Source organism: Olea europaea, unplaced genomic scaffold (genome assembly GCF_002742605.1).
Source record: "Olea europaea var. sylvestris unplaced genomic scaffold, O_europaea_v1 scaffold2709, whole genome shotgun sequence".
Lineage (NCBI taxonomy): Eukaryota > Viridiplantae > Streptophyta > Magnoliopsida > Lamiales > Oleaceae > Olea > Olea europaea.
In genome coordinates, this window is record NW_019245496.1 from 15,874 (window position 1) to 30,498 (window position 14,625).

General features: G+C 31.8%; 2 protein-coding genes and 1 long non-coding RNA gene across 4 annotated transcripts in view; 2 read left to right on the forward strand and 1 right to left on the reverse strand.

The window, feature by feature from the left end:
- The first annotated feature begins 6 nt into the window (after positions 1–6).
- Positions 7–842, forward strand: LOC111383525. Of its 2 annotated transcripts, none has more exons than XR_002700757.1 (3): positions 7–176; positions 339–415; positions 523–842. It is a non-coding gene; the product is annotated as an uncharacterized LOC111383525 (long non-coding RNA). The 2 variants fall into 2 exon arrangements; XR_002700758.1 differs by having other exon boundaries at positions 563–842.
- A 5,747-nt stretch (positions 843–6,589) lies between these two features.
- On the reverse strand, positions 6,590–12,232 carry LOC111383530 (protein NUCLEAR FUSION DEFECTIVE 4-like). The gene is made up of 5 exons (XM_023007642.1): positions 12,203–12,232; positions 10,085–10,134; positions 9,428–9,563; positions 7,617–8,779; positions 6,590–7,262 (listed from the first exon to the last, which is right to left on the reverse strand). Exons 1-5 carry the CDS (start codon positions 12,230–12,232, stop codon positions 6,845–6,847), a joined length of 1,797 nt encoding a protein of 598 aa, XP_022863410.1. The 3' UTR covers positions 6,590–6,844.
- A 2,235-nt stretch (positions 12,233–14,467) lies between these two features.
- LOC111383531 overlaps positions 14,468–14,625 on the forward strand; it is a 1,635-nt gene continuing 1,477 nt past the window's right edge. The window contains exon 1 of the mRNA XM_023007643.1: positions 14,468–14,559. Within this exon, the coding sequence (XP_022863411.1) occupies positions 14,468–14,559 (92 nt within the window). The remainder of the gene's footprint in view (positions 14,560–14,625) is intronic.

Here is a 14,625-nt window from a genome sequence, read left to right on the forward strand (position 1 = left end):
GCCTCAGTTGTCCAAGTTTTTAGACCCTTTAAAGTCTCCTTGGAAGGACTGGGTAGAAATATTGGATGCTAACACAAACATTCCGGAATCCCAATTGGAAGAAGTTCGGATTGGTTGGAAGTTGTGGAAAGAAGAGCTAGAGAGTCGAAAAAAGGTGGCAGCATAATTGTCGTGAGGTAACTTGTTCAATATTTCTTGAATTGGTAAAGTAGTAGATGTATCTTCTTTCAAATTCTTCCCTGGCACGACACTGGTTTTATTTCTCAAGAGTTCCAAAATTTTGATCTATCTAATGACTTGTTACAATAATATCTAAGCTTCTAACTAAATGTTGATAGAGAAGTACATTAGTTGGAAGCACCAAGGTAGGAGAATTGAAGTGGCATCATAAGGAGCAGCACCAGTTAGAAACTGGGTAAACCTTCTCTTTTCCTGGAGGGTCATAGTATGAAACTGCTGTATTTCATTTGATAGAGATGGTACTTTAAACTGTATTGTTCTTTAATTACATTCTTTATACAGGAGGTGATTCTTTTCAGTGATTTTTTGTAACGTTGTCCAGGAAGTTCTGGGGTTTCATCAAGCTTCCGAAAATCAGAAAGGCTCCAAGTCTCACTCTTCCGTAATGAAGTTCTGAACGTGTGAATGTTTTATTGATTCGGACACTAGTTGATCTGCCATCATCTGTTATAGCTCAAACGTTAAAAATCACAGAATCGAGCAGAAATTCACATCCTTTTCTTTGTTTCGATCCGCTTTTTTTTTTTTTTTTTTTAAAATTATTATATGCATTATTTCCACATTGTTGTCATTTATCTTGTCATACTGGCAGGTTTGGTGCATCAGATAATAAGTTTGTGCCCACAAATGTGATCTAATTACCTAAGATGTTTTGTGGGACTCGTTAATATTACACACTTATTTACCGCTTATTTCTGCCAACTTATAATTTATCAACCAAAAGGGAAACCCAATCAAAGCCTATACAGAATTCTTTAGGTCCTCTTCTGGTAATAAGAATTAAGAAACTTAGAGAAAAATAAATTGTCAGTATCAGCTCATTAGAGGCCCGTTTTGGAGTTCTACTGAGCCTTCCGGTGCTTCTTAAGCATAAGCCATAAGTTCTGCTGTGGCCGCCAATTAGTGTTTAAAATTGGCATGGATTATTTATTGCTCTAAGATTAATGAATTATTTAATTTCGTGAGATTATGGTCTGATTGTAACCTTTCCTTTTTCTTTTTCGGGGAAAAAAATACAACAAAAGGATTGACATTCGAAACTAAAAATTAAAACCTTTTCGATGTGAAAGTAGTTTGGTAATCTACACTATTTCTAAAACACTTCGAAAATTAAAAGATTTTATCCCCAAGTCATGAGTTTGATCCTTCTTGAAACTGTGTAACACAATAAAAATAAATTTTAAAATGCTCGTATTATTTCTCTTTATTAATGGAATAATGTTATATGTACATTTTCCATGAAATTTTTGCAGTGATGTCTTAGATAGATACAAAATCGATAACGATAGATTCAAAATCGATAACTTTGATGGATTCATGTGAAAGAGTGTCAACAAAGATGTACATGTAACATGGTTATTATTGATGATATAAAAACTTGACAGATGGAGGCTAAAGTGTTGGCACGCTGCATTAATTCATTCCATTGTAAATCTGTCCGAAACTTGAATTAGGCTGGTGGTACAGCATGGTGTACAGCTCTCTCATATATGGGAGGGGGGAGGGTTCATCGTAAATTTTAAAAAAATAAAAATTGATAAGCCTCTTATTGTAAGGGGACTACACCATGCTGTACATCAAGCACTTTTGAAACTTTGTCATCGATTATATTACATTTCATTTCTCTCTCTCCTATTTTTAACCATACAATCTTTCATAAAATAATGTTATACGTAAATCAAAGATTTTTCATTCTTTTTCAATCGCTCATTTTTAAAAAAAAAAAAAAAATACTATTTTACCATTTTCATTTCAAGAAATGAGGCCAAACACGGGCTTTGGTAGTAAGATGATGATGTCAGATGAACCTCAACTTGACATCATTCAATTAAAACTCAATTCTTTGGTAGTAAGATGATGATGTCAGATGAACCTCAACTTGACATCATTCAATTCAAACTCATTTCTTTGGTACCCGCCAGCAACTGCATTAATGTCACATTTTCAGCCTCTGCTTTATAGGTAGCCAATAAATTTGGTGGCCCTACAGCTACTCATTTCTTAAGATTTTTCTGCGTAAAGACGGAAATGAATGGGACGAGAAGCAAAGTATCTTATTGTTTCATTCACTTAGGAATAGCGTGAAATTACATAAAAATGTAATTCTAATTCCATCTTTTCCATTTTTTTTTTTGTTTGGTAGCACAATTATTTCCATGAAATTTCAATTCTTGATTGTCTTGGAAAGCATGATTTTCCATGTTTTCATGGAAAACCAATTCCCACTATACGATGAATTGGTTTTCTCGGGTGCTGTAGTAATTTTTTATTTTTTTCGTCTTTTTTATTTTATTTTTTTTTGTAATGAAAATAAATTTTAAAAATTATTGTAAAAAAATATTTTTCTTTAATTGACAATTTTCATGTAAAACATAACTAAACGAACACCTAAAGATAGCTGAATTTCTTGAATATTTTTTTATTTTGGAATGGAAACAAATTTAATTTCCAATATCAGTAAATTTCATCCATTTAATCGATAAATTTCATGTAAAATAAAGTCAAACGAATATCAAAAAATACTTTTATTTCAACTTTTTTCATGTGAAAAATAATACCAATTTAACATAAAAAAAATTAAAATTCTCAGGAAAATAACTCTAAACAATTCAATTTCCTGGAATTCGTTATAGGCAGTTCAATTCCATCTTTACAATTAAACGGACTCTTATTTATTTTAAATTTTAATTTTTATCAATTATTAACTACAAAAACAAAATAAAATAAATAGTCGAGGCAGGTTCGGGATGGCACCATATTCACATCCATGAACATCATATGTGTGATTAAAATATAAACAACACTATTAATTTTGGCCCGATTTGAACTCCATTATTTCCTTATTAAAATGAAAAATATGACCGTTATCCATTACATCAAATCATCATATTTAACTTTTATCTATTGTGTGAAATCCATAACCATTATATTTTTCATTCTCGTTTTTACAATAATGTGGTCCGCTTTATTATTTTGACTTCCCCCGTCTCTATTATAGCCAACAATAGCCGACCCAACGGGGCCATTAATAAACACCGACCTCCACCAAATCTCTGAATCCAACAAAAGCAGCTGCCAAAAATCATAACATCTCCACTGGTGGGTAATATCACCAATAACCCCTCAAGTTCAAGCAAATATTTAAATTGGTCACTAAGGTGGTGAGGTTTCCTCTTAAAATTTTCATTTTATTTTAAAAATCTGTAATTTTACGACATGGTTTAATTCAATATAGGGCCAACTGACTTGTTATCGTATGTTATTTAACTTTAGTGACGAAATAGGTCACGAAAATACTATAACAGTCGATTTGAAACCTTAGTTGAACTTCAGTGACTACTTGTTAAATTAACTCCTACTAGTGCTACCCACAAAGTATGTGGGCCCTCTCGTGTACTTCAGAGAGAATTCTTGCCCATTTTTTTGAAAACTCCACCAGCTGAACTTTTTCAGAGTGTGAGAATGCAATTATGCCTTCGACTCCAAATCAAGATTCTTGTATAGTAAATTGTAGAAATACTTCTCCATAGCAATAATCATGCCATTTTCCACCCCAGTAGTGGGTCGGCTGTAATGACATTTCTTCTCGATTTGACGCGTGCACAATTTTATTAAATTAATAATAAAAAAAATTAAGTCCTTGTCTCGCTTCCATTCTTTCCAAATGTTAATGATCGAAATAGTATGTTTTCTGAAAAGTATGTAGTTGAAAAGGAATGAAAACTTTTTGATTTATATATAATATTATTTTATAGAAAATTGTGTGATTGAGAATATGAGAAAGAGAATTGGGGCCAAACGAGGGCTACGTTTATAATCTTTATTATTTCAATATTATAAATCATTTGATTTAAAAGCTCGATGGTTATACAGTCACATATCATTTTCAATTTTATCATCTATAATTTCCAATCTCTTCTAGCTTCGTCCCCCTTAAGCAACTTGATTTTCCCATCTTGTGAAGGAATAATGCCTTTTATGCTAGTGGATGGTAATCGTTAAAGAATTTGTTAGTCACATCAAGTGTACTTGTTCAGAATTTTGTAGGGTAAATAAATAAATACGTCATTTTTGTTAATATATTGAAAGATGATAATTATATTCACATCACGGCGTTTAAAAATAAAATGACATTTGTAATTGCCATAAAGATTTTCAACATTTGTTCATTTTTGAATTTATGCCCTTACCTTATTTAACTCGTATTTTATCATTAACTTTTTAATTACCTAATAGTGATTTCTGACAAAATATTTTGTTAATATACTTTAAAATAAATTGTAAATATCTTTTCAAACTTTTGTATTTGCTTTTTTTTTTTTTTTTTTTTTTTTTTTTTTTTAAATATATTAAATATAATGATCTTTTTAAGCCCCCTAGATTTCTTGGACGAAAACTATCATATGTGACAAGATTGTTAATCTTAATAGGTTGAAAACGTAAGTACAAAAAATGAGCAAAAATAGATGACATTTATTGTAACTAAATTATGGCGCCCTTAAGAAACATTAATATATAAATATATTGCACTTACAGATAAAAATTAAGGAAAAGAAAATGATTTGTTATATTTGCAACACAAAATTTTATAATTAGCACATTTTAATTCTGATGATGATTCTTTGAAAATATTCTAATAACGTGCTTTGAAAAAAAAATAACAAGTATCTTTCAAACTTTTTTATCTTTTCTTTTACTCTTATTTAAAAAAATATGAGCCTTTTCTTATGCCTACTTAAGAAACATTAATATATAAATATATTGCACTTACAGATAAAAAAATTAAGGAAAAGAAAATGATTTGTTATATTTGCAACACAAAATTTTATAATTAGCACATCTTAATCCTGATGGCGATTCTTTGAAAATATTCTAATAACGGGCTTTGAAAAAAAAAATAACAAGTATCTTTCAAACTTTTTTATCTTTTCTTTTACTCTTATTTAAAAAAATATGAGCCTTTTCTTATGCCTTATAACGGATTTTGATCAAAATCGTCACCAGTGATACGATGTGTTAATTTATAATAGATTAGAAATAATAATACAATGATAAAAATTGAAGAGATAAGTACATATAAGAGCATGAGGACCTTTATGGCAATTAATATATGACGCACATTACAAAAATTGTAATGCGAATATAGTCGCCCTTAAAAAGAAAAGAGAAAGAAAGGAAAAAGGTGTAATTATATTTACACCAAAAAAGATTTCAACTTCTCCACATTTTCATTATAATGAAAGATCACTAACCTTTACTCATTGTCGCAATTTTTATCTCCAACTTTGTTGTTGTATTCTTACCATCAATCTTTAATTAATTATTATGTCTTTTCTTTGATAATAATTTTCGTCCAAAAATTTAGTTAAGAGGGCTCAAAAAGACTTATTTGCATATATATTTCTAAATAAGAAAAGAACAAAAAATATGAAGTTCAACATTTGTAACATTTCAAAGTGCGCTAATGAATGTAAAATTAATTGAAAGTTAACAATAAGACAACACCAAAAAAAAGTTGAAAATGAATATGACAATGAACAAAGGTTGACAAACTTTATTTTAATTAAAATGTGATATAACCAGGGAGTGAATGTAATAATCCAAAGAAAAATTTTAAAAAAATAGAGGATCCTTCACTTCGAATTGACATGCCAAGGCACACCGCCGACGTTTCTACTTTAAAGTGTAGTCGAGGAGTTGTCACGTAAAATTTTAATAATTATTGATATGTGCATTTTTCACATAAATCGAGAATCTTGTGCTACATTAGAAACGCAAGCGATGGGGATTATTTGAGAATCGATGTATATTATCATGGGCCTCTTTACGTAGGCAGCCATAGCACGTCCAGGTTGCCATGCTTGGGCATCGTAAGCTGCCGAAGTTGGTGCCATAAATTCAACTGCTACCAAAGAACCAACTGATATAATAAATGCTGCATATCAATCGCGTAATTCATTGCTATTTTTATTATAGAGCCTTGTGTTGATCTATAATGGGTTTTCTTTTTTAAAAAAAAAAAAAATTTCCTTTTTTTGCCCAATTTTTTTTTTTAATAAACCTTCTAGTGAAACCGAGCAAGGGCTATGTACCTTAATAACAACCTTTTTCCTCCTTTGGGATTGTATTGGAGCGTGGATAGATGACTTAGTGCTTGCTTAGCCAAGTATATAAGTGCTTCTAAACAGTGAGTCTCAAATAGTGTGCGGTAAAAAGCAGATAAAATTGTGGGATCGAATAAATGTCTAGTTAAAGATGATATTGGATCTGGTAAAAAAACTCAGAAGTCAAAATTTTGAACATTGCTCACTTAATATCTCAACAAAAATGTCACATCAAACCCAAAAAATTGGCCATTGCCCCCTCTCCAAAGTCTTTCAATACTTTAATTATTTTGTACACAAATTAACAAATGTGTCATATACTAGTCATGCATTGCATCAATTCACTTAACGTTTACACTCATTAAACTACATTAAATGTATTTCTATCCGGCCCCATGAAAGATCAATCGTGTTTTTCAGTATGGTGTGCAGCTCTCGTCTTTCCTTGGACCGCGATATTGTACCGAATACGTCTTTATACTATACTGATTCATTATAATCTATGTGATTACAACTTTTCTCGTTCGAAAATGAAGGATAAACCCCAGAAAAGCTCCTAGAAAACACAAAAATCCCCAGACAATGAAAGTGGTTTGATAGCAATTCTGACCAATGCAATTGTCTTCACCTGAAAGCTTCTCTCCATTGTAAAGCAGGGCTGCAAGGTCACCAAAAAGGAAAGATCCTATTGGTATATTGGAGACCAAAATGTTGTGATTTACTCCAAAATTTTTGGTTCCAAATAGTTGGGTGGTTGTGGAGACAGAAATTGTGGTAATTGCTCCAGTACAAATGCCTATAATGGCTGTACTAATGTAGAGCCAAATGTCCTGCTTGTTAACGAGTAAAAACATAGCTCCACACATTGGTATTATCATGCATGTCATGGCTGCTGGTCTAGATATCATATACTTGCTCCTGCAAAAATATCGACAATAAAAAAGCACGTTTAGTGACGTCCAATAATAAAATCTGTCGTAGAATAAGCGTCGTGCTTGCATTGACCATGAAACTTGAAAGAGGGAGATGCTGTACACATAAATAATAAATTGGCTCCATAAATTCATCAACTAACATAGAACTACTCAAAGTTTTGCATTAAAACCACAAAAAAACCAGGTCAATCAATTAACATAGTTCTTGTTGTACCCTCGCTGTTTATGAAAATGGGTGCTTGTTAGAAACAATGAATTTGAGCTAGACGTCGGAATGATGTATAGAAGAGTAGGCATAACATAAATAGTCGAAGTAGGTGGATGGTGAATTACTTACTTTTTGAAAAAGTAATCATGAAATGATGGAATGAGCCGGCCGAAGAAGCTGAATGCTGAAGACAAGGAGACAAGAGCCAACGTCCCAGAACATCCCCGGGACTCGGCAATTTGTCCCAGATTATTTAGATAAACTAAACCAACCGTTGCGCCAAATAAATAAGCAAAGAAATATAACCAAAATTCCACTCTCCTTAGCATCAACTTCACTCCTATTTCCTCTACACTTTCTTCACAAAACTTGCTTAAATTACTCTCTCCTTCTTCCAAGTTCTCCCCATTTTCCGTCGATGTAGCAGAAGCACCTTCATCGTGTACTCTTATCAGACATTTGTATTGCAGGGTTTCTCTAACCTTTTCAGACAAAGGAACGACAAGGGGCAGGATTAAGAACACAGCCACGCCAATAACAATTGTCGAGGGATGTAAGAATCTTAAAATGTTCTGGCCTAAACTGGTGATCACAGCATAAATTCCTGTAAATACTGTTATCACAAACATAAAAATGAACCCTCCTGCTAATTTTCTTGATTTTCCAACATGAACATCTCTAGCCAGTGGTGCTGCTAGAATACAAACTCCAAAGGGAACAACAGAATTTAAAAGAAGAAACAATTTGGCTCTTTCTGAAGGTGAGTTTGAAGCTACAGCATCCACTATGTCAGTATAAATTTTTGCACTAAAACCTATATAACTAGTGGATAAACCTGTAGCAATCTGTCGATCAAGGGGGAAATTTTTTATCGAAACTAGGTAAGAAACTGTGTTGATCCAACAAATGCTGTTCCCTGCTAAAACAGTTAGCAGAAAAACATGCCAGTAAGAAAGAGATGAGATTTGATTTATGAGAAAAAGATACTGTATTCCGTAACCAATTAGGCCAAGAATTGCTCCAATTAGGAGCACTATCCAAAGAGGCAAATGCGCTGCTGCTGTGCCAGATATCCAGCCAAAAAGTTTCCCGGCATCGGAGGCTGCCGCCAGATTATTGAGCTGTGGCTGTGTTATAGAGAGCATACGCTTCAGCTCGGACGAATAAGCAGGAAAATTTGAGTTTGTTCCATTTATGGATTGCAACCATATTACACCTACCAGGCTTAGCCATTGAAGAGCCATTGAAAATATAGATGTAAAGAAAATTGAAAAGTACTCGGAATTTTTTTCCTAGATCCCGATTTTAAAGTACTTATAAGGTTAATGCATGCACATAAATTTGGAGCAAAGAGTAACTTGGCATGTATGAACACGGTGCAAAAGCAAATAATTTGTGGTGGTTAGCAGTTATTGTGGAATTGAAATGGCCACCACCCTTTACCATTAATGGCTATTCTCTGTAGACGTGAGAATGAAACAAATGACGTTGTTAAATAAAAAAATAGGTATTTAGTTTGGGAACTGTAACATCCACACTAAACAGACTCTGTGATTTATCTATAGGACTATCCCTCTATAAGAATTCACTTCTTGGGGTGATGTGATTTTAAAAAAATAAATCGATTGATTGTAAATTCTAAATAAGTTTCTACTTAATTAAAATTGAATATTATTAATTGATTGTAATTACTAATTACCTTAAGTTTATGATTTTGATTTTACATTTGACAGCACAATGAATTAGCAATAAAATGATAAATATGAATTATTAAACAATAAAACAAGATAAAATAATAGAGCTCAGGAAAACTAGTCTCAAGAGAGTCACGTCGAACATGGTCTTGAAGTTGTATTAGTCCTTTTTTCGGACAACTATTAATGACTCAATACGATTCTAAAATAAATTCTATAAAGCTCGCATAATTAATTTCTATGCACGTTCACAGAAAGTCGAACATCAACATCTATAATTGTCTCAAAGTGATGTATGGTTGGATAATAAGTAAAGTATTTTTTACGATTCCACCCAGCCTGTCTTATGTAATACGGTATAATATAATTATGATACTGATGGCTATCATAATCAATTATAAATATAGAGTTATAGTATAATTATGAATAGTAATCGTCTAATTATTTTATATACTATCTATAATCATTGATTAAATCTCAATTTAAATAATTGATGGTTTAAATCTTAACAAAATATATGATAAAAATTGTTTTAAGTAATAGAAAAATTTGTATGTAATAATGAACGGATTGAGCCTTCGGAAATTTAAAAGGAACTTATTTGTAATTGTTAGCACGTTCCATAATGTATGAAGTAAGGATAAATTTTACTATGATATTAAGAGAATGTCGACAATGTTTTTATAAAATTGGATATTTATAAAAAAAAGAATAAATGAATGGTGAAGAAATGAATTGTACTTACCATCCCACGAAATGTGTAAATGAAAAGTGGTTTGATTGAAAGTTTTTTGACCAATGTAAATATAAAAACCTAAAAATAATAGTCAAACATAGGCTAAATTAGTTTATTGGCGACTGGTTGTGCTTGTTTCTCTAGTTTATGTAGAAGGTAATGAGTACCTTACATTGTAAGTCAGTCTTATGAGTACCTTACATTGTAAGTCAGTCTTCTAGAACACCAAATAAGAATTAACTAGAATAGTTCCTCATGGGGTGGTCGAGTTGATGGAGTAGGTGAGCGTGGAGGCTTTTAGTCACGAATTTGATTTCTCCTACCAATACTTTCTCGGTCGAGCCAATCACACAGGGCTTCTTTAGTGCGATTTATTTGGTTGGCGTGGTTTGCAGGCTATTGCGTCAGCCCGAAAGTTTATTCAATGCGAACCCGAAAGGTAGCGATTGCGGGTTCCCGTCATAAAAGAAATAATAATAATAAATAAATAAAATAAAATCAACTAGTATGCTAATTAATTGTACGACTAAAAATCCAGACGCGTAGGCATGGAATTCAGAAATGTAATTGTAACAGAAATTAGAGATATTCCTTAGAATTTGACTTGGGTTTTTAAGGAAATACAACCGCCAACTTTAGGTTTTATTCCATAAAACACGAACTAAATATAGTAATTAATTAATCAAAAAGCTTTCAGCTACACATTATGCTATTCTTTAGAAAAAAAAAAAAAAAAAACTATGCAGAGGTATTGTTGAATTGATAATTTAAAAAAAAAAAAAAAGGAAAAAAGAAAAAAGAAAGCAGTATTCCCTCTATGTTACCTATTTATAAAATTTATTTATGCATCAAATATTTGATAAAAAAAAAAAAATTTTGACTCACAGTCAATATGTTAAAAATATAATTTAAATAAAATAAATTTATTCTCTTTATAACATGAACGAGTACTGAACTGTATTTCAACGCTAAACATTGTTTGGTAAAATTTATAAATCGTTTGTAAATTATAAAATTTTATTTTTAATCACATATTTAATGGATACACAAGTAGTATCACTTATTTATCTCTCATTGAAAGGGATGTGATAACGTCCAATAAAACATGTAAAGCAAATGGCCACAGAATTTATGATAATGCAGGAACCAAGGTTGTGAGGCGTTCTTTTCTTGGTGAGGCTGCCAAGATTATATTTTCTGAAAATAAATAATAAGCCTTTCGTTGGCCAACATTTCATGTCCGGTCCATATATTATTGCCCAAGATAGTGACGAATCGTTTGGTACGTTTTATTATAAAAAAAGATATACAAATAAAAAAAATATCATTGTATTTTAGTCTATTCTAACGCTATTCCCATGTGTAAGAGTTATTTCAATTACCATAAAAACTTAACTTTGCTCGACAATTGACATGTTCCAAATGTCAAATTCGAATCATTCCAAATACCAAACATATGGGTGCAACGAGATTAAAGAAAAAATGCATTTTGTTGAAACATGGGCATCAAAGCATTTTCAAAATATTTTTTCCATCAAGAGCAAAGGTTGCATATAAGATAAATTTAGGGAAGATATCTTGAATGAACAAAATAGTTATGACAAAATACTTGGCATCCCTACTCAGTTTCTTTGGCATGGAGTTCAAGTTTTGGCCAAATTACCAAATTTATATATTTTTAAATATATATATTATGGGAATTATCTTGATCTGTAACATATGGAAAATGATTCTTTAACCTTTGTTCTCCCGTTCTTTGCTTATCATCTCCACTTATAAATGAGCGTCTCGAGGAGAGTCGTCATGCTCACGTCCACAAATTTATCATTTTTAGACCAAAAAATTCGTACATCTCAAGTATAAAATGGCCGACAGGGTCAAACCAATAGGGTCTTCTCACCCTAATTCTTTTGCGCACTTTGTGGAAGAAATTCTGAGCCGAAACCAGATTTACCATGCCAATTTTATTTTTTCTTTCGTCCACTTTGTCGACGAAATTATGAGTCAATACCATCGAGACTTACTATTGCAACTTTCTTTTTATTTTTAGATTTTTGGTATGGACAATTGTTTGGTACCAATACACTTAGCTCGCAGGCAAGTGGGCCATTTTTGGCCCTGGACAATTCAACTTCGTGGACCAATGTTCTTTGTCAATTCTTTTCTGTAGTCGTGTTGAATGGAGAGGCGACCAAGACTAATGTATTGGTCAATATTGAGGCCTTTTTCTATTCTCTCGTCTGTCCACTTTGTAGACAACTATTTGGTTCAAAAAATTGGCTCACCTCAAGACTATGAGCACGTCTAGAAAGCATTCGTAAGTGTGACTCTGTGTAGTTGACAAGAATAAAATTGACATTTTGAAGAGGTTCGCATAAATATAAAGCATTTATTAGTAGGAGTGAGGTAACAAAATTTAAACTTTTTCTATTTCTATTTCTCTCTCTTATTTCTTATTTTTTTTCTTTTATATTAAATAAATTGAAGTGATAGACAAAATCCACCGAAGATGAAATTTAACTTAATCGATCATTTATTAAATATCAATGCCATGTGAACTAGAAATCTCTGCAATTCATAAAACGCGCTAATTATGCTTGAAGTGGCTAGCTTAAGTTTGCTGCTATTTTTGTCATAACTTTGCTTAATAAATGGCGCATGCAGTGCACGTGCTTGAATTAAAAGAAAAATTAATAGGAATCATCGAATGGGACTGAATTGCCAATTTCTCAAAGCTTGGGTGCAAAAATTATTGGAGATGGGATTGCAACTTCATCCAAAAGTTGGGGACTAAATTTACATTTTAACCTTTACTTTAGTTCGCAATTCATTCCACATCCTATTTCTTATATTATTGCTCCTTTATTTTCTTTTTCTATTTTTTTTTTCAAGACCTCGTATACAATGAGATCGGGTCTTATCCATTTGTAGATAGAGTTTCGATAGAAACTAGGTCTAGAGGGAAGTTATGAGCATTGCGTTCATGCATAACTTTCAATCGTTACACCACTTGTGTAGCCGCTACTTATATGACAAGGAATTTTGAAGCTGTTGATAGTATTGATCTTCCCATAAGAAATAGTTATAGTACTAAACAAGCGAGTCATTTGTTGGATCAATTAGACAATGTACATAATAAACTGTTGTTGACGTTATCATTTATGTTATGTGCACCAGCAGAGTTCATAACCTCAAATTCAATAACTAACTCTTTGACAACATAAAAAAATAAAAAGCAAAAATCAATAGCTTTGTCCTCCCTCGTTATCTATCCAAGGGATGGAAGGTCTTCCCCAAATATATTATTGAAAAAAATTTACAATTTTTATCAACTTTTATATACTTATTTCATTAACTTTTATTAAAATCTACCAAAAATTTAACTTCTATTTAGTGTTGGGGTGAATACGGTTCGATTTTAGCAGTTTATGCTATATTTTCAATTCAAATAATTTTATGTGATTTGAAATTTTTTCAACAAAATCAAACCATTTTATTTTTCGAACCAAACCATAATTTGAGGTTTGATTCGATTTTAATTAAGGGGAATGTACAAAATTGTCACCAGAAATGAAAGTTAAAAAAAAAATGTCATTTTCACTTTTTGTGAGCAAAAATGTCACATTTTTGGGGTGCAAAGTTCAAATTACCCTTAATGATACATTTCTAGTAGCATTAAATGCTTGATTTGAAGGAAAAGCATTGACTTGATGTGATCATTTAATTTCTATATAGAAAACATGGAGAAATGTATTTTTTATTGAGATAAATGTGTATTTTATTGATTAATTTTGTTAATAAAAAATTACCAAATAAATTAGAAAACGAAATAAAAACAAGAAACCCTACCTCTTTTCCATCTTCTTCATTTTCATTGATCAAGAAGACATTTGTGTTGCATTCTACATCCACTTTGAGAGGTTAGTAATTACAAATTAATTTATATTACTTTTATAACTTTGTATTTGTACATTTTAAATACAACATGGGCATATTTATTTGAAATTACTTTGAAAGTATTATGCATTCATTTGTTTGATTTTTTTTGAATCCTTAATAAAATGCCATTATCACCATTGAGTAATTTCTTCCATTACCACCATTAAAGTCTCTTTAATGACAAGGCCAATATGCCATTTTCATTATGTCATTTGGTAGGTGAATAATAATGACCACACTTAATATGATGTGTTGAAGAAACCTCAGAAATTCACTGCCGTCTGCTTCCCGACATTCTCGACAGTTAAACTGTCGAGTCCGACATTTACAAATCGTCGGGTTAGACGTTTGAGATGTCGAACCTGACATTTCGAAACTGCCGAGTTATAGAATATTACTTTCAATTTGGATACTTCAAAACGATACAAACCCTTGATTTGAACTTTTGTTATTGTACTGATTTACGTATTATGAAGTGTGAGTTTCATGCTATTAAATGCCAACATATTGATTCCGAATTGTTACCATTGCAATCCCAACATTTCAGGTATGAATAATCATTTGAGATTCGTCGTGTCGCATGGGGGAAATTTTGTTCATGCGGATGACGAATGGAAGTCGAGAGGGGACAAAACTACTTCCATTCTGGTGCCAAGAAGTATTACCGTAGCCAAACTTATGTTAAGGTTGAAGGAGAAACTTGGTATTCTTGATCCCCGCACTGAAATTGAATTGAAGTTCAAAGTCCCTAACTTGAATATACCTCCGG

What these genes read in the sequence shown, in the direction of transcription:
- LOC111383530 (XM_023007642.1), bottom strand. Translation starts at nt 12,232, where the DNA reads ATGCTTTCTAGACGTGCTCATAGTCTTGAG. An exon ending in AGACTGACTTACAATGTAAG is followed by an intron (nt 9,564 to 10,084) that starts GTACTCATTACC and finishes TGATTATGATAG; the next exon opens with CCATCAGTATCATAATTATA. An exon ending in ATGTTCGACTTTCTGTGAAC is followed by an intron (nt 8,780 to 9,427) that starts GTGCATAGAAAT and finishes ATCGGGATCTAG; the next exon opens with GAAAAAAATTCCGAGTACTT.